The sequence below is a fragment of the Trichoderma breve genome, chromosome 3, assembly GCF_028502605.1.
Source record: "Trichoderma breve strain T069 chromosome 3, whole genome shotgun sequence".
In the NCBI taxonomy this organism is placed as follows: Eukaryota; Fungi; Ascomycota; class Sordariomycetes; order Hypocreales; family Hypocreaceae; genus Trichoderma; species Trichoderma breve.
The window spans coordinates 2,600,389-2,621,927 of NC_079234.1; the positions used below are offsets into that span (position 1 = coordinate 2,600,389).

The 21,539-nt window shown below is 53.4% G+C and overlaps 6 protein-coding genes across 6 annotated transcripts; 3 read left to right on the forward strand and 3 right to left on the reverse strand.

Annotated features, from left to right (window-relative positions):
- On the reverse strand, positions 1 to 5,921 carry T069G_05206 (protein kinase domain-containing protein; the record flags this gene model as incomplete). Its single annotated transcript, XM_056172416.1, has 5 exons — positions 1 to 1,520; positions 1,563 to 1,910; positions 1,971 to 4,997; positions 5,040 to 5,322; positions 5,424 to 5,921. 5 exons carry the CDS (start codon positions 5,919 to 5,921, stop codon positions 1 to 3), a joined length of 5,676 nt encoding a protein of 1,891 aa, XP_056029274.1.
- Positions 5,922 to 8,291: 2,370 nt separating this feature from the next.
- On the reverse strand, positions 8,292 to 9,319 carry T069G_05207 (acyltransferase domain-containing protein; the record flags this gene model as incomplete). The annotated part of the gene is made up of 2 exons (XM_056172417.1): positions 8,292 to 8,722; positions 8,821 to 9,319. 2 exons carry the CDS (start codon positions 9,317 to 9,319, stop codon positions 8,292 to 8,294), a joined length of 930 nt encoding a protein of 309 aa, XP_056029275.1.
- Positions 9,320 to 11,726: 2,407 nt separating this feature from the next.
- T069G_05208 (bZIP transcription factor domain-containing protein) lies at positions 11,727 to 13,192 on the forward strand (the record flags this gene model as incomplete). The annotated part of the gene is made up of 5 exons (XM_056172418.1): positions 11,727 to 11,865; positions 11,944 to 12,031; positions 12,105 to 12,470; positions 12,634 to 13,014; positions 13,108 to 13,192. 5 exons carry the CDS (start codon positions 11,727 to 11,729, stop codon positions 13,190 to 13,192), a joined length of 1,059 nt encoding a protein of 352 aa, XP_056029276.1.
- A 618-nt stretch (positions 13,193 to 13,810) lies between these two features.
- On the forward strand, positions 13,811 to 15,693 carry T069G_05209 (eukaryotic translation initiation factor 3 subunit 7 (eIF-3) domain-containing protein; the record flags this gene model as incomplete). Its single annotated transcript, XM_056172419.1, has 3 exons — positions 13,811 to 14,021; positions 14,100 to 15,336; positions 15,408 to 15,693. 3 exons carry the CDS (start codon positions 13,811 to 13,813, stop codon positions 15,691 to 15,693), a joined length of 1,734 nt encoding a protein of 577 aa, XP_056029277.1.
- Positions 15,694 to 16,235: 542 nt separating this feature from the next.
- Positions 16,236 to 17,636, reverse strand: T069G_05210 (uncharacterized protein; the record flags this gene model as incomplete). The annotated part of the gene is made up of 1 exon (XM_056172420.1): positions 16,236 to 17,636. The coding sequence occupies one exon, from the start codon at positions 17,634 to 17,636 to the stop codon at positions 16,236 to 16,238; it is 1,401 nt and encodes a 466-aa protein (XP_056029278.1).
- A 3,096-nt stretch (positions 17,637 to 20,732) lies between these two features.
- T069G_05211 (uncharacterized protein) lies at positions 20,733 to 21,320 on the forward strand (the record flags this gene model as incomplete). The annotated part of the gene is made up of 3 exons (XM_056172421.1): positions 20,733 to 20,834; positions 21,004 to 21,200; positions 21,293 to 21,320. 3 exons carry the CDS (start codon positions 20,733 to 20,735, stop codon positions 21,318 to 21,320), a joined length of 327 nt encoding a protein of 108 aa, XP_056029279.1.
- Between the last annotated feature and the right edge of the window lie 219 nt (positions 21,321 to 21,539).

Here is a 21,539-nt window from a genome sequence, read left to right on the forward strand (position 1 = left end):
TCATGCCTGTTTGCCCAAGGCCCTTGGGGTTGAGTCGTCTCCTTCAAGTTGAATTCTCACCACCGAACCCCCGCTGTCAGTCCGATCTGTATCTGTCCCGGCTACGGGTGGTCTTGGTGTCGCCTCGGTGCTCCCAGGGCCCAGCATGCCTTCCAAATCGGCCCCGGCCCCAGTCTTGTTTGGCGTGCTCAGTGCTGCCGCTATGTCTGGTGGCATACCGACTAATTGTCTCTCCAACTCAAGTGAAGGTGTTGTTGCTACCTGCGTCACAGCTTCTGATGTGCTATCTGACAGTGTGACGCTGTCATGGCTATCCGCTCGCATCATCTCAATACCAAGCTTCGAGCTCGGTAATGAGCCCTTTCCAATCACAGCCTTGCTCCCCCGTCTCAGCTGCATGTCTCTCCTACCATCAAGCTCTTCATCTTCGTCGTCCGCGGACTCGGTGCCCTCCGAGGGCTTCTTGTCAAAAATGTCCTGCCTAACCTTGAGTCGGTTATCAAGACCGCGTGACATGACTTCTAGGTGTGCTGGCGCCGACTGCTGGCACAGGAGCAAGGGTATGCTCTTAGGTGAATTATCAAGCCCAGCTGCTGCGTCCATGTCGGTGATTCCAAGGCCACCGCTGTCATCCCCCCAATCACCGGTTGCCTTGCGGCTGATGACGACCGGGATCTCATCCGTAGTGTAAGACTCCGAATCCCCAAACATACTAGATGTGATGGAATCTTCCCGGCTTGACACCATCGCCGATGCATGGCGGCCCGTAAACGCAGAGATGCTCGACGTTGGACTGTCATCGATTGGACGAGGGGGGTGAGCTCTCCTCAGGTTAAGCGGAATGGTTTGCGGCATGGAGGGAATAGCCGGCCTGTGCGGGGATTCGGGCTGCCACTGGCAGAGGCTCCGAAGCACCTCTGTTAGTTTTGATGAGCTGATGGGTTTCTCAATCAGGGAGTCAAAGTAGTGCGGCGCCTGCAGTTCCTTTAGATACGCCGTAATAGCTACGATGGGGGTGTGCGAGTTGGCATTCTTGGTCTCTCGTATCATGCGAGCCACGTCGGCTCCATTGATCTGTGGAAGTCGGTATTCGAGGAAGATGATGTCAAACTTGATCTCGCTCATCGAATATCGCACTGCTTCCGATCCGTTAGCTACGGAAATGGTGCGGCAGCGTAGCTTCTCAAGGAGTTTCTCCATCACCATCCGAGACACGGGATGATCTTCACAGATGAGCACGTCCAAGGGCCGGAATGTCGGTCCGTTGTCAAAAGCAATCTGAGAGAGCCGTCGTGAGCTTTGCCGACGCCGCTGGACCCTCAAGAGAGCGTTATGCTTGTCTCCTTCGTTGTCTGAGGATGAAGGCGACATGTCAAACACTTGACTTCGACGATTCCGGTGGTGATGCTGGAGCATGTCTGTTGCTATGGGGCTGGCTTCCTGCGATCCCACAGTGAGGGACCTCGACCGGCTTGTCGAAGATGTGCTTCCCTGCCGGACCGGCGTTGCCAACACCTTTCCTGGAGACAACGCAAGCGGAGGTGGTACCGCGTTTCCATTACGGGGTTTAATCGGCGATGCAGATGCGGATGTTGCAGCTCTCTGCAGGCTAGGGGGAACTTTTGGTATCTCAAAGGCGGAATTTGGCTGCAGAGAAGATGATGATTGGTACGACAAGCTGGATGAGTTACTTGATGCCTTCCTACGGCCATCTGATGGTACTTGTCCGGCTGCCGTGAAAGAGACCAGCAAAGGAGATGAGGGCTGTGAAGGCTGCGAGACCTGCGAAATCCTGTTGGGAGACGCATTCGCGAGGCTTAAGCCTGATGGGGATTGCGGGCGAGCCTTTGCGTTGGACAAGGTTCTTTGAATATGGGTTGATACCACGGGGCTGCCTTCAAGCGACGGTGCTGGAGATGGTACACCTCCAAGCCCTCCAAGCCCTCCGGGACTAACGGCTGACTGCTTGCTTTGGACTGCCAGGGCCTCTGCCCTAAGCTTCTGGATCACGTCCTTGTTTGCCTTTTCCAATACAGGCAGGTTCTTGAAAGAGAAGCTACCAAAGTCATCGGCAGCAATTGGCTCGCTCAGCCTCCGTGATTTGAGGTCTCGCACGTGAGGGGGAATGTGTAGTGGCATCAGCTTCCTACCCGCTTGGTTTACTTGCGAACGGACTCGCGAAAGGGCGTCGTGCGGCCTATCTGGATAGTCAGTGGACCCAGTAGTGGAAGATTGCGGCGACATTTGGTCCTCCATCTCCTCTACGAATGATTGAAGGACAGCGCCTCTCGAATCAAAGTATTCGGTATCTTCTGGGTTCTCCGGCTGAGGGACGAACTGAGCCTCATCTTCCAACAAGGTTTCCCAGTTGACTCCTGCAAACCAAGGATGGCTTCGTATCTCCTCACCACCAGAAGCGAATTTTTCTTCACGGTTGGAACCCAAACGTTGCGGGGGGTCCATGCATAACAGCTTGTTGATCAAATCTTTGGCCTCATCAGACACTGGCTCACAGTCTGCATCATCTGGCCACTGAATCTTGCGTGCCAAGATGTTCTCGAAAACCTGCTCGGCTTCGCCGGCGTGGAATGGTGGGATGCCGTAAAGAAACTCAAACATGATGCATCCGACAGACCACCAATCACTCGTCTCATCTTGCTTGTCTCCCTTGATCGTTTCTGGGGCTAGATAATCTGGAGTTCCGACGAAGCGCCTGTTTGTATCTTCGGGATCAAACAATGCCATGGGAGGTGGTATCATGTTTGGCGGCGGGTGAGAGTTTCGACCGTGGCTGTCCATGCTAGTTCTGGTGGTTGAATATGGTGCCAGATCTGGTGATCCGTGAATTACAGCGTCCTCATCCAGGAACATCCTAGCGCTTGCAGGCTGAGAACCCGAGTCGGAGTCATGGATGGAGAATGTGGTGATCATGCGGCTCAGCGTCTCGCTTCCACCGCTGTCGCTTCGATGGCTATTCGAAATGCGGCGTGGGTCAGACTGAGCAGGGCCAAGACTGAAGTACGACGGCTGGCCAATGCTCCCGACATCCGGCGTCATCTGTGGTGTTGCGCTGGGAGAATAAGTTTGACCCTGAATATCGAGCGATGTTGATCGTGAGGATGCCATAGACGTAGAACGAACAAATGGTCCCTGCTTGAGCAGGTCTGGAGTAGAATCTGCGTCACTGTTCAACGCTCTCTTCTGTCGACCTACTAAACCCATGCGCGAAAGTCCGAAATCAGTCAGCTTCAGATGGCCCTTTTGATCGATCAACAGATTATCGGGCTTGAGGTCTCGATGGATGACCCCTCTCTCATGAAGATGCTCCACGCCCAAGACAACTTCTCCAAGATACTTTTTGACCCAGTCTTCAGGAAGACCGCCCAGCACCTTGATGAGGGAAGCGCAATCGCCTCCGTTGAGATACTCCATGACAAGATATAGGTAATCTTTGCTAGAAAATGTCCAGTACAGCTTCGCAACGAATTCGCTCTGTCCTTGCCACATCATAATAGCACGCTCCGCCTTGACATTTCCGACCTGGTTTTTGGCAACCATGTCGGCCTTTTTCAGCACCTTGATGGCGAAATACTCTCCAGTAGATTTCTTTTTCGAGAGATAGACGCTGCCAAAGGCTCCTTTACTTATGGGCTTGATAATCTCGAAGTCTTTGATCGACGGCTGCGACGATCGGGGCTGCGGCGGCGGCTGATTTCCAGCATTGAGACGTGGAGATGGCGGCGGCTTCATGACGAAGTCAGATATTGCGGCTGAAGATTGTCTCCTGTGATGTCTAGACGGATGAGTAATGGGGGAGCTGAATTCGCTACTAGGAAACATTGGTGATGCCTCGGGGGAAATGATTGACTCGTGCGCTTGAGGCAGCACCCGAGCCTTGATCCTCAGAGGAGAGGATGGCTGCGTCATCATCCGTGACGGGGATTCTTGCCGTCGGGGAGAAGCTGTCTCCGGGATCACTAAGCTCCGCCTGTGCCTCCTGGAGCTCGCTGCACGTCTTAGATCGCCAAATTCAGAGATGGGCGATTCAGTCCTGTTGTGCCCTCGCGAGGCTACCGATGATGATCGTAGGCTTCCCTCACTCTCGCCAATGTCGCTCTCGAGAGGGAGGGTTGACCCTCGGCGTGAATCTCGAGATTGGCTCAGAATGCTCAACCCACCCGGATGAGATCGAGGAGTTGGGCATTCTCTAGGACTACTGGATCTAGTAGATCCCACAAACGATGTAGGGCGAGATCGTCCAAGTCCCCCGGACATGTCGACCTGACGAAGTGCTGCAGCCAGGGCAGAAGGGCTGGTAATGGAGTGATCAAAATGCTCTTCGCCGGCGTGGCTTGTCGGCTCGGTGGTTTCACTCCTCACTTCGATGTCTTCTGTGTATGCTTCCGACTCATCAAGCTCGTCTTCGGTGGAATCACTAAACCGACCCTCGGCAATGCGAGCGGCTTTTCTGGTCGCCTCATCAATACAGTCTTGTACGAGAACCGCAAACTCGATGCGAATTCGCTCCGCATATTCAATAATCTGCCGATGGCGGAAGACAGCATCCACCTTGGCTCGAGCCACCTTTTCAGTATCTTCGCAGAGCAATGCCAGACCTTGTTCTTGTTCGAGAGTGTTGGAGCTTGGCGACTGCCACTGGAGCACTTGCGAGATTCTCGATTCCGACTGAGGTGATTGGGTGCGCAGTTCCCAGTTGCCATGCTGCGAAGAGCTCTCCTTGATACCCGGGCAGCTGATTTCGATGGCAGTATCGCATAGATCCAACAGGAGCTCAACGATACGTGCTTGTGGTCGACGAATGGCAAAGGAACGGGCTCTGGCGTGTCCAAACCCGCCCGGTCTTTCTCGTGAGCGAGCGAGCGAAGTCCCGGGGGACGACTGTGCCGATGGCGGAGGGCCAATGGGCTGGCCTTTGTATTCGGCGACGGGAAGATTGGGCGAGTCGCCGCCAGTCAATGATCGGCTCTTGCGTGATTCTAGAGCGTCAAGGACCTTGACAATGTGATTTCTATGCTCACTCAGGCTCTCCTGAGCCATTTGCACATCCATTTCGGCATGGTGCTCTTGGAGACACAGGTCCGTGTGCTTTTCGAACCACCAGGGCGGTATCTGACGTTCGCAAATGCGGCAGAGAACTGGAGGCGGAGGTTCTGGTCCTTCTGATTCTTCGCTTGCAGCTTCTGCTATGCGGGTGAGGATACCGGCGAGGATTTCGACTCCCGAGCCTAGGGAGTCGACAATCACGGCGGGGAGATCGATTTGAACTTCGTGTGGTATCCACGGACGAATCATCCACATTGTCTAAATCATTCACTGGTTAGTAAATAGAGAGAATCAAGGGCCGGGAGTAGATTCAATCGTCGAATCTCCCGTTCACCTGCCCAAAGTCGAGAAGAACCTACATGGCTTTCACCGCCCGAGGCACTGTCGTACACCATGATACCCTGTGCCTCGAGATCGGCCACCTCCGTTTGTGGGACTTGTGATGGATCGAGAGCCGAAAGGCTGTCCAACGAGCGTAACTTTGACAGAGGGCCCAATACAACAGAGAAGCGAACCCTGTGGCTCTTGGAGTCGTCCCTCTTCATCGACTCAACTACATCGGTAAAGATGGACTTGTTCTCGCTGGCTATCAAGTCGGAAATGGGGACGCCTTCGACGGATTCGACCTTTGTGCCAACGACATCGGTCCAAGAAGGGCTAACCCACTTGATGGTGCCGTCGAGGTTAAGGTATGCAATGGCATTCAGCGTCTGCTCGGCCGCCTCTCGCAGTTCCTCTCGCTCTTCCCGGATGTCCTGGCTGATGGATCTCTCCATGGCCGTCGTCTGCTGAGCTCGCAGCGACGAGACGGCCGGCGGGGCCAGCGAGGCGACGGCGGGAGTGGACGGCTTGTCCATGGCGACGAGGAGGAGGCAGCGCCCGTTGCAGAGAGCGGCTGTTCACGGCGGTGATGGTGGGGGAGCTGGGGTTTGTTCGTCGAGAGACTCGGGGGTCTGGCGAGGCGGCCAGAACTACAGACCCATGAAGCTCGGATACATGACGGAAGACGGCCAGCGTAGGGTCACAGCTGTCGCTCTCGTTGTCGTCTTTTTTCTCTTTTCTCTCGCTGGCGAAGCGTCGTATATCTGGCAACAGGGTAGGTAGGCAGGGCCCCAGGTCGAGGAGGAGGGCTGACGAAGGGAAAAAAAAAAAAAACAATCGGATGCCCTGCGAGCAATCCCACGGCCCAGGCGGACGCAACAGCCAGAACGAGCCCGGCAGCCGACTCTCAGTACTCAGCAGGCGGCCTTTGGCAGAAGCTGCTAAACGACAGACGTTGAATCGGCGACGGGATTGCCCAGAAGCAACAATCGCTGGCGAAGCACCACGCAGACAGAAACTCTTGTTGGATGCCAGTCAGCTCACTCGTTTCACGATGGCTCAATTGTTAATCGCACAGGTACGGAGTACTTCTGGAGCATCGCGTCCTTCCCCCCCCATGACACATTAAGCGGGGGGCTAGAGCCCGTGGGCCAATCACGGCACACCATCTCCTCTGCTCTTTTACCCGCCTGATCCAACCCTCTCAAGCCGCCTCTAAACTCTGCTGGCAACAGCGCAGGTTATAGCGCAGCCAGGCGCTGGGCGCTACACCAGCAAGGCCGACGGGGGGGAGACGCTTGGCGGGCTTTAGCGGCCTTGGATAGGCTCTCAGGCCCTTTAACCCCCCGTGCTGTGAAACAAGGCAGCCCAGGACCTGGAGCTTCGAAACACACTGGCGCTCAGGAGGAAAGATTTGATTGATAGGAAAAAAAGAAAAAAGCCGCTTCAGGGTTTTCCCCCTCTAAACAACGCCCGCTCTCTCATATCGCTGCATGATAATGCCTGCCTGTCAAAGGACGGGCTGATTGGCACGGCACGGCACATGGTTGCTGCGACCACGCCACGTCCCGTAAGCGGTGCTTTGGATCAGATAGAGTAATGACATTATTAACGGCAGCAATGGGCGTGGGTTGGGCTTGAGTCTTGCGTGGGTGAATTGCCGGCTGGTCTTCAATCGACACTGTACATCCAGCACTAACAAGCTTCTGATCTCATTGCCCGTGTGAAGTGCGGTGCAAGCAAGCATCACTAGGTCAACTACCCCAAGTCTAGTCGACATCCTGATCCTGTGGGTGTCAAGAACTTGGACTAGACATGCGTGGTTGTGTTGTGATGGCAACGGCATGCCATCAGAAAGAAGTGGCGATAAGGCTTGGGTGCATTCGGAGAGAAATGCTCTAGAACGGTTGCACCATCAACGCCCTCGTTTTGCATGCGTTACAAGCTTTGGTAGGACCAACGAGAGCGATGAAGCAGACAAACCAGAGAAGGGGAAACTGGCTGTTGGCGCCCAGATCGGCACAATTGGCTTGGGCTTGGGATCAATGGCCTGGACTTGGGATCATTGGCTTCGTCCCCTCTCCTCCGCATTTTGCGTTTTGGGCTTTTTTGGGGTACCCTCCTCGCCCTCACTTCCTCGCTCTTCTCTCGCTCCCACTTGTTCCGACGGTGTGATGGGCACGTCGACAAGCTCTAGCTCCAGCTCTCGACAAGCTCAATGGCCTCTCATCTGCCACTTCACACCTCCCACTTGGACGCTAGCGCTGCAGCGAGCGGCGGCGGGAATGAGAGGAGAACGGCGAAGAGGGAACGAAAGCCCAGTGGAGGGATGAAGCACTAGGAATAGCAAGCAGCATTCGCACCGTGCTAAGCTCTGCAGAAGAATGGATGCATCTCGAAGGGGCTGTGGCGCTGTCTGGGATGCACATCACAGGAGCCGATTACACTATCTTTTCAACCCAACTTGGAGCCAATACGCAATGATATAATTAGCTCTGCCCGCTGCGCTTGCAGCTTATTTGCGTCCGGATCCATGTATTCGTGCAGTTGATGGAAGTGTTAATTATACTGATTGATGCTATTCTTTGTTCAAAGACAACTCCGAACTCCCGAAATTTCAAGGTTGTCAGCCTTAGGGTCCCTGCTGCGAGGAGAAGCAAGCTGCTTATCACCGTCTTCTTCTGCAGCGGGTGGCCTTTCTAGTAAGATGTAGGTATACGATACTATCTCTTGAAAGGCGGAAATAAAGCCAGTAGGGGCAAACCCGAGAATAGTAGTCATGCCCTGTACCCTGTCTGCACCGGGTAAGAAGAAATATGCAGTCTAGTAACAGCATGAGCATGAGTGATAAGGTGCTATATGTACGGAGAAGTATGTACTTGGAGAAGAGGAGAAGGCATTGAAATTCAACAGGGCCCTTCCTTGCGGGCTAGACACTTCTGTCTCTGAGCTTCGAGCCACTCTCCCTTTTCAATCCATCGCTGCTCCAGCCATCTGGCCAGCTCAGCATCCGTGTAAGGCAACGTCTCAATTGGAAATCTGCGAGTGTGCACGTGAAATGCGTATCCGGCCTCCTTGCTCAGCTTCGGGATGCTCAGGGTGTCCCACATGGTTGGCACCTCCTGGAAATCACTGCCTCGCCGGTACAAGATGGTCACGTCGTACACAGCCTTGATGTGTGGTGCCTCGCGGAGGTGTTGGACCGTGGTGATGAAGCCCTTGGTGCGGGGATACAGGAGATGCATGGGATGGGGGCGATCGGTCTTCTTACACCACGCCTGCGACTCTTGATACTTGCGCGGGCTGAAGCGAGTGGCCTCGCTGAAGCTGATGAGCCCTACGGTGATGACATCTTGTCAGGCACTCATACTCATACTGTCATACATGGTACACGGATTTCGTGCATGAGGAAATGACGGGACGGGAGCCACTTACAAGTTGGAAGCCTCCTGGAAACGAGCCCGGCAAAGGCACGGTCGAGCCCCGATTTGTCCTTGCGCCAGCTACGGCTCACCATGGGCATACCCATGGCCCAGAGACCCCAGCCAAGGAAGGGCACGAACCGCAGCTGGCGCTTGGCGAAGTAGCGGCACCGGCCCAGCATGCCCGAGCGTATTGCCAGGGCTTGGATCATATAGAAGTCTGACCACGCCCGGTGATTGGCGACGACAATGGCCGATTCGCCGGGGGGCAGCTCATCGCCGGAACAGACAATCCTGGCGCCATTGACTCGCTGGAAGATGAACTGAAGCCACGACCACACCGAGCCGGCCAGGCGAGACGAGAGGTTGTAGACGAGCTCGGGAGCCAACGGTTTGAGTGGTAGTAGTAGCGACAGGGCCACATCTGCCAGGAACAGATACAGGAACCAAGGCGCCGTCAGCAGAATGCCGCGGACATGTGTTATCAGGGACCTATGCGAAGGGCCTGGCATCCCGTCCGAACACAAGCAAGTCCGGTATGTACATGTACGCCTGGAGCCTCTTATTGGAAGGATTGAAGTGGCAGTACCTCTCGTAGCACAGCCAGTGCCACTATAAGCACTCTGTCTGATGCAGGAAATCTCTCGCAATTGGGAGTCGGGATTGCCTTTTAAGACGGCCTGATTATAGCTGGTGGTCAGACTGTCGGCTCACATGACGCCATGCTCGTCTTTTGTTGGGTTTCGAATGATTGAGACGGCAGCTATTCAGGACTCAAAGTAGGAGGTCGTAGAGTGAGCGCCTCATACAGTGCTGAAAAGGGTACATGGAGCTTGCTTCAGGTGTAGATTACAATCCACCTAGGAGAGGAGCTCTGAGAGAGAATTCGAGGCTTGAGCTTCTCAGCTGAGCCAGCCAGCGCCCGTTTCGTCCTATGCTGTCCACCCAACGCCACAGCATTTCCGAGGAAACAGCTTCTATCGGACAAAATAGAATGAAGCAGTACATTCCTGTCCGTTAACCACCAAGGCAGTGCTATATCCAAGTATTAGTCTTTGATGATAAACCTACCTGCCAGTCTTTCGTCTTCACAGCCCACTACGTTTCTAGGCATTTCTAGACATTGATCCCTCTCTCTACTATCGTGTTCCAGGGCTACTATTCATTTCCAGGAGCCTCACCGTCTGTCTTAGTAATTTTGCCTGCCAAGTACATGGCTTTTACGATATCAGGCCACTTGCTTCATAGGTTACTCTTGAATGGTGAGATCACTGCAGTGCTCTCATGTGCAATGTTTCAACTTTTTCTTCTTGCATTTGCAGCCCGCCACACATTAAATTGGCCGGCGCCTTGTATCACTCGCTCTGCCCCATATCTCGTCGTACTCAGTACGGAGTCCACACGCTGGTGCTTACGGACTGCTGTGGTAGCATGACATTGTGCCCATTAGTAATGGATGCTCAATGTTCGGCACTTGGCCATCGTAAGCAAGCAGCTGCGAGCTCATTGGCGCTTTAAAAGAGTGCGGTTTCTTAGCGTTGCAACCCGTTCACGCGCGGTCTCAACTTTGGCCAAAGCGACAGTTTACGCCTGCTGGAGGACTGACGCAAGAGGTGGCTTTGGTGCTTGGCGGCCTTGCTTCGCTCTTCGGATTTGCGACTCGGGGGCGCCATGATTTGAGAAACGGAGTTGAGAAGGAGGAGCTTGAAGTCAGAGTTCCAATGTTTCCTGTACATGTTGTTCTGCCACCTCGTAATCCATTCTGGCTGTGAATTTCCCTCTTTGCATGCGCCATGGATGTACTCGGTACCGACGCTGGGATGTACATGTACGATTACTGTATGGCCAAGTTCAAGTCGCACCGCCCGCGGGCTCCCACCTCCTACTCCTTACACAAAGTCTTATTGCTCAACTCCCCTCCTCTGATCTGCGCGACCCGAGACATGGATCCGTGCAATTTCCCGTGATTCGGAACAAATATTGGGCTGCTGTGCTTCTGCTTCCGCTGCTTCAATTCAATTCAATTTCATCCAATTTTCTCTCTGACCCAACTCGCAACCTGTTCCGCCGGATTGGGGAGCCAACCATTGGATGAACGAGCTGGATTGATGTAAGATAGTTCTGCCGAACGCTCCACTGACTCGCCTAATTTTGCCTGCACTTCCGGGCCAAGCACCGCTAAAGGCTCCCCGACCAGCCCGTCTTTCAGGGCCCTCGCAGCCCCCGTGGGACACAAGAACCCCGCTGTGCCTCGCACGTTTGCATCTGTGCTCCTATTCTCCATTATCCCGCTGCATTTAAGTCCGGACCCTCGAAGCAGGCCAAAACCCGATTGTCGGGAATTGAACCGTTCAGATACTACCTCACAGTTGCTGCTACTTTCTCCCTGTTTCTGTATTATTTCTTGCAAATACTTATTACCTGCTTCCGACTACCTGGTTAGAGTTGCTGTTGCGTCGCTACCCAGCTCGTCTCGACTCGACTCGCCGACCCGAACCGCTCTCAGACAAACTCCGACTGCAGCAACCCCAGACATTCTATTGCTCTAGTCCGAGTAATAGTAACAACTCCTCTTCTCCTGTGGATGCGGGAAGCTCACCCCTGCCTCGCCTTATCACCCTATCGGACCGTGAACGCTGCCTTTGAAACCATCAACAACTGGCTTTCTACAGCATCCTTCTCTCATCTGTTCCGACATTGACGTCTGGGCACCGCTTGACAGTACGCCTCCGCTCCCTAAATCCAATTGCTTCTGGCGGGCTGTGATTTTGCCACACTGTGGCTGCGAGCTCGTCCGAATCTCACGTCGCACAGTGGCTTATCCGTTCACAGCCGGCGAATATTTTAGCATCCCTCGCGCCAGCGACCGTACAATCGGATTTACTCCTCGTTCACAATTCATCCGCATCGCGAGTCGCCATGTCGTCGTCGCTATCCCCCGACCAGCTCGAAGGAGGCACCTCTCGGGCCTCTACCGAGGGCGCCGACAAGGGCGTCCTCGGCTCTCTGAACCTCAACTTCTTCAAGAACCTGTCATCAGATAAAAAGGTCACTCGCAGTAAGTACTCGCGACATGTCACGAACTTTACACTCTTGCGAAGAGCGGCCGCTGATTACTACTCCCCTCCTTGAATAGCTGGAAATCCTCCCAAACGCCGTGGACCGAAGCCCGACAGCAAGCCCGCCTTGACCAGGCGGCAAGAACTTAATCGACAGGCTCAGCGGTAAGCATCTGCGCAACAATATGCGACGTAGTGAGAGCGTAGCAAAATCTAACGAGCCGTTGGTCATATCTAGTACCCACCGCGAGAGAAAGGAACTGTACATCAAGGCATTAGAAGACGAAGTCCTTAGATTGAAGGAAGTCTTTAGCACAATCTCACAGGACAAACAGAAACTGGCCGATGAGAACAAGCAGCTCAAGGAGGTCCTTGTCCAGAGGGGCATTCAGCTACCAAGAGTGGACGATTCGGCAAGCAGTGCTGCGCAGGCGATGAGTGTAAGTGCCTCTGGCATTAGCTACGCGCCCGGATCCTCAAGCGGCTTCTCGCCTGTTGCAACGTCTCACACAACCTCCATGTCAATGTCACCGGACAATCGCCAGCAGTCGCCTGCCGGGAGCGGGGCTGATCTTGAGCAGGCTGGTATTGACTTCGTGTTAACGTACGAGAACTCCTCCTCGAAGGCATATCTTTCACCTCCCCCGCAGTGACCCTCGATCGAGGTTGCCACTTCACAGCACAGCGCGAGCCAACACTGTCGGGGGCTTGATGCGCAAGGGCCGGTATGCTAACGGTTGCGACTTTTTGTCGAGGGATCATTGTAGGCTCGAAAAACCTTGCATGGCACACATGCCATTCTTGGTTGACAGAGCGAGCGACGCCGACGGCGCACCGTGCGGCCACGCCCTCATGGCATCTTGCCCTCCCGCCCCCTTTCAAGACCTGACATCGGAAACCCCCTTCGGCAACGCGCACACGCACGACCACGGCGGCGAGTTTCACGCGCTAGGTCAAGGCACGTGGGAGCTCACCAAAGCCGACTTGTCCACGCTCCTGGACCTCAGCCGGAAGCTCAACCTGGACGGCGAAATCACTCCAGTCATGGCGTGGGGGATGGTTTTGTCTCATTCCAGGTTCGCCGAGCTGGATGCGGGCGATTTTGAAAAGCTTTCCGAGGAGTTGCTGCGAAAAGTCAGGTGTTACGGGTAAGTTTTTTATCTTTCCCTCCTCTTCAACTCCGTGTTGGGAATTGATATTCTCTCAATATTACCTCGGTATGCTGATCCTCGTGAACACAGTTTTGGCGCTGTTCTGGAGGAGTTTGAATTACGGGATGCTATAGAAAATATCTTTTCTGGTCGCCCCGAGGCAATGGTCTTCTAAACCTATTGCTACTCACATCTTTTGTTTAAAAATTGCTTTTGCCTCTGATTGGGGGCTACTACAGGGCCCCCTTTCCTTGATTTAATGATAGTTGGGTGTTTATGTTAAAAGATTCCAGGGCGAACCTCGATGTTTGGTTGCGTCCATGTCTAATGGCGGTATTTTTCTTTTGCTGGGCTATGCAGTCATGATGTATATATCATTATCTTGTTTTTATCTAGTTCAAATCATTTTGTATACCCAGCATATGGGTTTTCCATCTACTATATATGCAGACCAATTCTAGTGCAGACCTGTCCGGAACATGTATTACAATGCAATACAACATGATGCACAGCCAGGGCGTTCTCTGTCTCTCTCAGTGCTGTGGCTAATGCAGCTGAGGAAGCGATAAGATAACACCAAAATTGCCTGTGGCGGTGCAACACCTGGCACCAGCTGGTGGCGCGGGGCTTGGAACTTTTTCTCGTTAGGTCGCCCCACACCCCACCACAATTTCGATTCAATGTTGGACAAATTCATCGCAGGCCGGACGACGAATCATCACGAGCATAGCGAAAAGCCTCTCTCGGACCCAGAACCGGAAACAAAGAGAGCATACGAAGCAACTCCGTCAAGATGGCCGAATCCCTTGACTTTGTCAAGATCTGCGAGAGCTGCCCCCCTGGGGACGGCTGGGGTCCTTCAGTAACGAGCGAGATCACTCTGGATGGCGTTCCCTATGCGCCGTTCTCCAAGGGCGACAAGCTGGGGCGCATGGCCGACTGGACTGCCGAGGGCAAGGACCGTGAGCGTGGTGGACGTCTTCAGTACAGCCGTCAATACAGAGGTACGGTGGCCATATGTCGTGTTTTTTTACCTTTGAAAGGAGGACGAATATGCTGACGAGAGAACACGCAAAAAATAGACCAGCAGGTGTACGGTACCGGCCACGCCGTTGTTTTCAATGCCCCTCCCGCCGAGGACGAGACCAGCTTTTCCGTCGTCAGCAACACCAGAGACTCTACCAAGTCAAAATTCGGCCGTGGGGCCGTCTTCACCCGTGGCCGTGGCCAGCGTGGTGGTCGGGGCGACACCCGTGGTGGACGTGGAGGCCAGTTCCAGCGAGCTGCTGGTGGCCGACAGGGTGGCTATGGTGGATACGAGCGCGGTGGCCGCGGTGGTGCTGGTGCTCGTGGCGGACGTCGTTTCGGCTGGAAGGATTATGACAAGCCTGCTCGTAACCGCGATGCTAGCATCAACATCAAGGCTGACTGGGAGCTTCTTGAGGAGATTGACTTCAACCGCCTCGCCAAGCTCAACCTCGACACCGACGATGGTGAAGACCTGGACGACTACGGTTTCCTCTACTACTACGACCGGTCCTATGACAAGCAGCCCGTCAAGGGATCCGAGAGGAAGCTCACTGCCATTGACCGTGCCGCCTACAACGTCACCACTTCATCCGATCCCGTCATCCAGGAGTACGCCGAGAAGGACGAGGCCACCATCTTTGCCACCGACAGCATTCTCTCCATGCTCATGTGCTCTACCCGCTCAGTCTACCCCTGGGATATTGTCATTGTTCGCCAGGGCAACAAGATCTTCCTTGACAAGCGTGATAACGCCAACCTGGATATGGTGACCGTCAACGAGAACGCCGCCGACGCTCCTCTGGAGGCTGCCGATGGCGGTAAGGATGCCATTAACCAGCCATCTGCCCTTGCCGAGGAGGCCACCTACATCAACCACAACTTCGCCAACCAGGTTGTATCCGAGAGCGACTCGACCAAGGTTGAAATGGCCCACGCCAACCCCTTCTACAACTCCTCCGAGGATACCGATCCCGCCGCCAGCAAGGCCTACAAGTACAGGAGATTCGACCTTTCTACCAACGAGGAGGAGCCTGTGTACTTGATTGTCCGTACCGAGATCGACGCCGTCCAGAAGAACGCCATCAGCGGCGAGGACCAACTCGTGACCATCAAGGCCCTCAACGAGTTCGACAGCCGAGCCCAGGGCAGCGGAGGCGCCCTCGACTGGCGGACGAAGCTCGTGGCCCAGCGCGGTGCTGTTGTTACCACCGAAATGAAGAACAACAGCTGCAAGCTGGCCAGATGGACTGTGCAGAGCATCCTGTCCAAGTCCGACGTTATGAAGCTCGGGTACGTAACTTTTCTCGTCCACTGAATCTTTCCCATCTTTGCTCTGTATTTGCTAACACTTCTGATTACAGATTCGTCTCGCGTGCCAACCCCCGAAGCAACGATAAGCACGTTATCCTCGGAGTGATCGGCTGGAAGCCTCGCGACTTCGCCAACCAGATGAACCTGTCCCTGTCCAACGGCTGGGGTATCGTCCGCACCATTGCCGACATGTGCCTCAAGCGCGAGGAGGGCAAGTTCGTCCTGGTCAAGGACCCCAACAAGTCCATCCTGAGACTGTACTCGGTCCCTGCCGGCAGCTTCGAGGACGACGAGGAGGAGGAGCCCGAGGTGGTGGAGGAGGAGGCTGAAGAGTAAAGCCGTTGATTTTTGTGTGTTTTTCTCTTTTTACCAACTATATGTGATGTGTTTCATACCTGTCCATGTCCAAACACTTTTATTTTTTCCACTTTTTAATGAGTGAGTTGGTTTCGATTTTTCCAGAAAACGGCAAATCTCATGATGGATACATGCATAGGCTAGATCTGGTCTCGTTTCAGGAGCATGGTAGCTTACTAGGAATGGGCAAACGAAGATACAAAAAAGTTTTTTTTATATCCCATCCGCTTCGCCATGATTGTCTCGCCTTGATCTTAACTCACCTGCAGCAGGAGTTGTCACGCTCACATTTCTTATTTGTCTAACAGCTCTGTTCATCCATCCTAGCGAAGTCTATGTCTGTCTCTCGGCCTTATCGTAACCAAGCCCTCTATCGAAGCAACTCGTGCCTGATCTATCTTGGGTATTCTTGCTATCGCATCTCACTTCACACAAATCCCAGAAGACTTTTTATAAGCGTTGAAAACGAAAACAAACAAAATTTCCCCCTTTCCCATCAGATACAACTCCATGTTCCCCATCTAACGTTGAACCTGTTGCAGATACCAGATCCCAACCTCCTGAAGGAAATCCAACAACTGCGCAGTCTTGGTACCTGTAGCTTCATACCCCATCTCCCTCATCTTTCTCTCCTCTCCGCACAACCACTCCCGCGCTGCATTACCCCGCGGCTCAAGACCAAGACGTGTACTAGCAAAGTACATCGCGGCAAGGAGTCGACGATAACGACGGCCGGTGTCGGGATCCTGAGCGATGAAAGCGCGAGACGTCCACACGGCTTGGACTTCTTCGCGGAGGCAGTGGTCGAGAGGCTTAGGGGGGCTGGATGCGTGATGGCTTTCACGAGCGGCGTTGGCGAGGCTGGTGCCGAGGCAGTCGGTTTGTTCGTGCAGAGGCCAGGATTCGTTGGAGATGGATTGTTGGTGGTGGTGGTGTAGGAGGTGGTCGAGACGGTTAAGGATGTCTGAGCTGATTTGGAAGGTCTCGGAGCGTTGATGCTGTATGCGTCTGTCCCTGAGCAAAGGCGTTATAGGTGGTAGCACAGGCCGAGATGGAGCGGCTTGAGAGCAGTCTTTTTCTGAAGAAACGGGATGGCGAGGCAATAGCTCCGGAGCGGGAGCTTTATGGTAACCCTCACTGCTAAGAGGAGCTCGGTATTGTTCATCGTTGCCGCAAACATCACGGACTTCTTCGATAGCAGGTGATCTCTTATAGCCGGAACTCGTCGTTTGAAGTTCATAACGAGCGGTGTTCTTGGGCGAGAGTTCGTTCATCCCCTGAGCTCGACTGACGAGAGGATAATACGATGCCGGAGCGACGGAAAGTCGCGGCTCCATAGGACCATCACAGCCATACTCTCGAAACCGAGCATCCCTTTGCCAGGAAGCCTCGCCATTTACAGCTCGAGCAGCCTCGTCCGATACCACGACGAAAGAAGAAGCCAAGGGACCCTTCGACTCATAACCTTGTCTCCGTTTACGGCCTGGTGTTGCGCCCGCTCCCTGCTTCTTAGTCCCCGACGGCATCTCGGAAGCCAGGCGTTTCCGCTTGCGAAGGGTAGGCGGCGCATCCCAGTCCACGGCGGTATCAATGGTGTGTCTGGGGTCGCTTTGCAGACGGCCGCTGACACAGCATGCTTGGCAGATGGAGAGCTTGCATACACGGCATTTTTGTAGAGTGCCGCAGCGCTGGCGGTGGCAGAGGTCGCATTTTGCGGTGGGGACGTTGGAGGCGTCCCATCCGTGGTGAGCGATGTCGAAGATGGGCGGGTGTTGTTGAGGTTTGGGGCCGGTGGTGGCTGTTCCGTGGTGTTTGTTTGGGGTGTTGGTGAGGTTGACGGTAGGATGAGGGTTTGTATCTGTGGCTGGGTTCTTGTCTTGGTTGTGGGAGGTGTAGTTCCCGTCGTCTTTTGGGTTTGACATTGCTGGGACTTTTTGTTTTGTGAGGGTCGCACTTTCAAGTCACCTCAGGGCGAGGACGATTCCAGTAATGCTATGTTTTTGGTATGTAGCTTTGGTCTAAGTAGATGCTGTCAGTTGGATATGAAAAGAAAGCATATAGCCAAGGAGCAAGGATATAAGTCACCGTAAAGGACCCGTCAACACCAGACACCCGTAAAGCTCTCTAAAGTCAGAGAGATAAGAGTGAGCAGGCTTGTGTGATCTTGTGAAGTTCACAGCGCATGAGCAAAGAGAGGAAGAAGCTGAAATAAATACATGTAAGCGGAGGAGTGGCCATGGTGTTGAAGAAAGCTTCGGAACAATACGCATGTGCAAGATTCACTGTTGCAAACGACGGAGAGGAAGTAGACAAGAGTTGCGGATAGAGATGTGAGCGGTCAAGAAAGGATGTTATGTGATTCAGTGTAAGTATCGGGAGAGTTTTCGGGATTTGGGAGAAAGGTTGAGCTGATGAGTTAAGTTGTTCCGTTTGTTGAGCGGGAGAGCGTAGGATGATCACGGTTGGTCGGAGAGGACATTGTGCGTTTAGGAGAATTGAATTTAAATATTCATGTGGAATTCATCACTGAATCAAAGCTAGAGTTGGATGGCTCTCAAATGTAATGGGGGCGAACTGGAAGATGAGATGGTGATTCTGGAATTCATGGAACAACGATGAAAGTGTGCCATTAAGAGGGAAACTTATAGAATAGTCCTTCATTTTCTACCATGTTTTTGATTTCTCTTGATTTTCATCGTTTACATGGCAATGTCTACTTGTACATGGACAAGATGGGCAGATGCCTTCGATTATGAATGTGTTATAAGCACATGTGCCGAGGCTCACCTTATTGATATGAGTGCTCACTCTCAAACCATCATTACCTAGGCACAAGTAAGCAAGCACTCCTCATCGCGCCACGGCATCTACAGCAAGAATAAACCCATTCCATCTATACAACGGTAACGGCATGGCCATCTTAAAAACAGATTGCCACAGCCACGATGATGGCGCTTGGGGGCCAAAGCCAAGGCGCATGTTTGCTGCCAGATGAAGATGGGCTGTGGCGCTTACATGCACGTTCTACATGTATACGAACAGGTACTTCATATTAATAGTCGCCGCTCCCCCCCTGCCCAGGTCATTGGACAATGGTGGACGATCAGCCGCAGCTGGACGAGATACGCGGCATTGTGGCGCTTAGAACTGCCGGCGATGCGGTAGTATGTAGTATGTAGTATGTACAGAGTAGATAGTATCAAATTGATGGGATTGGATGTATCGTTAAAAGGGCTTCAAGCGAGAATCAGGCGCTACGGTACACGCAGGGCTTAAAACAAGGGGGAATTTCGCAGCGTTTCATGCGTGTAGCATCAATGCAAAATGTCCAGTGCCCTTGCAGTAGCACTGTAGCACTGATCTGCTTACATGTACATGTAAAAGTCACATGTATGTACTACTAGGTAGGTAGATGCGTTGTCTGTCTCTGTGTTGGCTCGGACGGACGAAAATATGTACACGTCAAGCATGATTCAACTCTGGCACCGAGTAGAACAAGAACGGGCAGAAGTTGGGCCGATGGAGTTGGAGTTGGAATTGGAGATGGGAGTTGGAGATGGCAAAAGAGCGTACGAATACGAGTACCTATGCGCCACGGATCATCGAGGCTGTGTGGTGGTGTGTGAGGCAAAAGAAATGCGTGTACATACAGTCGAGCAACTCGGATGACGATGACCTCCCTCTACATACCAAGCTGAGAACTAGACTAGACCAATGCCTAGGTAAGTATGAGCCCATAATGGTCTCGTGCTATTACAGCGCTTGGGAAGAAACCAAAAGCCAAGTGTTTGCCACGCAGGCATCGCATGGCCCGGTGGGAATAACTGCTGTGGAGATTTCCGATGGAAGCTGTCCGCTGTCCAGCAGCCAAGCAACCAAACCCGCCGAGAGCCAACAGACGGCGCCACGGACAGCCTCGTCAGCGCATCGTGCCGAACCAATGGCAAGCGGCGACAGGGGCCGCTGGGGTGATGCTCAGCCGGAATCGCGGCACGGCTTGCAGGCTTGGGGAGGGTCTGACTTAGACAATGTAAGGCAAGGGTGTGTGGCTGATGGTGTTTAGTCGGGGGGAGATTTGTCGGAGAAAATTCAATTCAATGGGAACATGGACGGTGTTTGCGCTGAGCTGTGCTCTGCTGAGCTGTGTTTCTGCTGTAGCTTAGGTCAGTAGCTGTTGTTGCGTGTTATCGTACTGTACTGTCTGTCTGGTACCTGCACGTGTATGTAAAAACTCGAGGCCGCCCAAGTTCTCTCTTCCCCCCGTCTGTCCTTCAACTCTCATTTCCCACCAAACTTCCTCTTTCGTCCACCCGTGTCCCCCTCATAGGCCTCCTTTGCTCCCTCGTCATCATTTCGCGAGCATCAACGCAGTCGAGGTAAGTTTCGGTGCTACATACAAAGCTACACAGCTGCAACGTCCATTCATTCTCTTCATCTTCACCTCCCTCATAATCTACCCTCTACCTATCATTCATTCTCTCCGTTGGGCCTCAAAAAAGAGCCAAGATTGGCCCATCTCAGCATCACCCGCAAAATCCCCACTCCCTGGCCTGGGCTGCAGGCATTGACGTCCCTCCCCCCGGCTAGTCGAGCTTCATCAAATCCTCGTCAGAAACCGACTGTGCCGTGACAAGTTGAAACGGGCGCTGCACTGGCACTGGCTGGTCCCCTAACAGAGCACCTCGAGTAGCATTAGCGCTCATTTACACCCATGATGCACTGATCCATTGATCCATATCTCATCGGGTGCTTGTGAAAGTACCGGCCGGCCTGCCACAGCCTCCCTGCGCATCCACTCCCAGGCCACTTTAAATGCTGGAACCCGCTAATCTTTATTTCCAGACTCCAGCATTCATTCTCACCCTTCCATCGCTAATTTCCCCTTCGCTCTCTCTTCGATTCTTCGGATCCTTTTTATTTTCTTTTTAAAACAAAACTTTCGTTTTTCATCTCCTCCGTCTCGTCGCAGCGCGATCTGAACCAGAAAACAAAAACAAAAGCCAAAAACCACCAACAACATGGCCAGCAACGAGTACTACCAGCAGGGCTACCCTCCTCAGCAGGGCGGCTACCCTCCGCAAGGCTATCCTCCCCAGGGCTATCCTCAGCAGCCCCAAGCTGTAAATAAACCCTTCTTCCCCAGACTCTGATTGATACCCCGTGCGCCGATTCGATCGATTCAAAATATACTCCTGAACCAAATCAACTCGGCAATCGGGCGTAGCATCTTGCAGTCAAATCAGTCCCCAAGTCGAGTCAAGGCCATTCGCTAACCAGACGCGTTTCTAGAGCTACGGTCCTCCCCAGGGGCAGTACGGCCCTCCTCAGGGTCAATATGGTCCTCCTCAGGGCCAAGCTCCCATGCAGTACGAGCAGGCTCCTCCCCCGGATAACCAGCGCGGTCGCGGCGGTGACCAGGGCTGCTTGATGGGCTGTATCGCCGCTCTGTGCTGTTGCTGCGCCATCGAAGAGGGATGCGAGTGCTGGTATGTGGCTTTCCAATCTCAAACCTTACCCCCTTTTTTAAAACCTCTCCCCGCGCGACCTTGTTTGCGCCCAATCGCTAATACCATGCCAGTATCGATCTTTGCGAATGCTTCTTTTAAACTACCAATCGACCATATCCGACAATTACGAAAAGGAAAGGAAGAGTAAATGTCCCAGTGTGGAGTGGACGGGACAGAAGAAGACAGAAAAGGAAAATCAAGGGAACACAAAGTTACCCCTTTTATTTTAGTTTTGTTGTTTGCTATTTGGTTGCGCTTAGGATGGGAGCGCTAGGTTTTACGCGAAATCCAGTCATAATATTTCCACTTGTTTCTCCG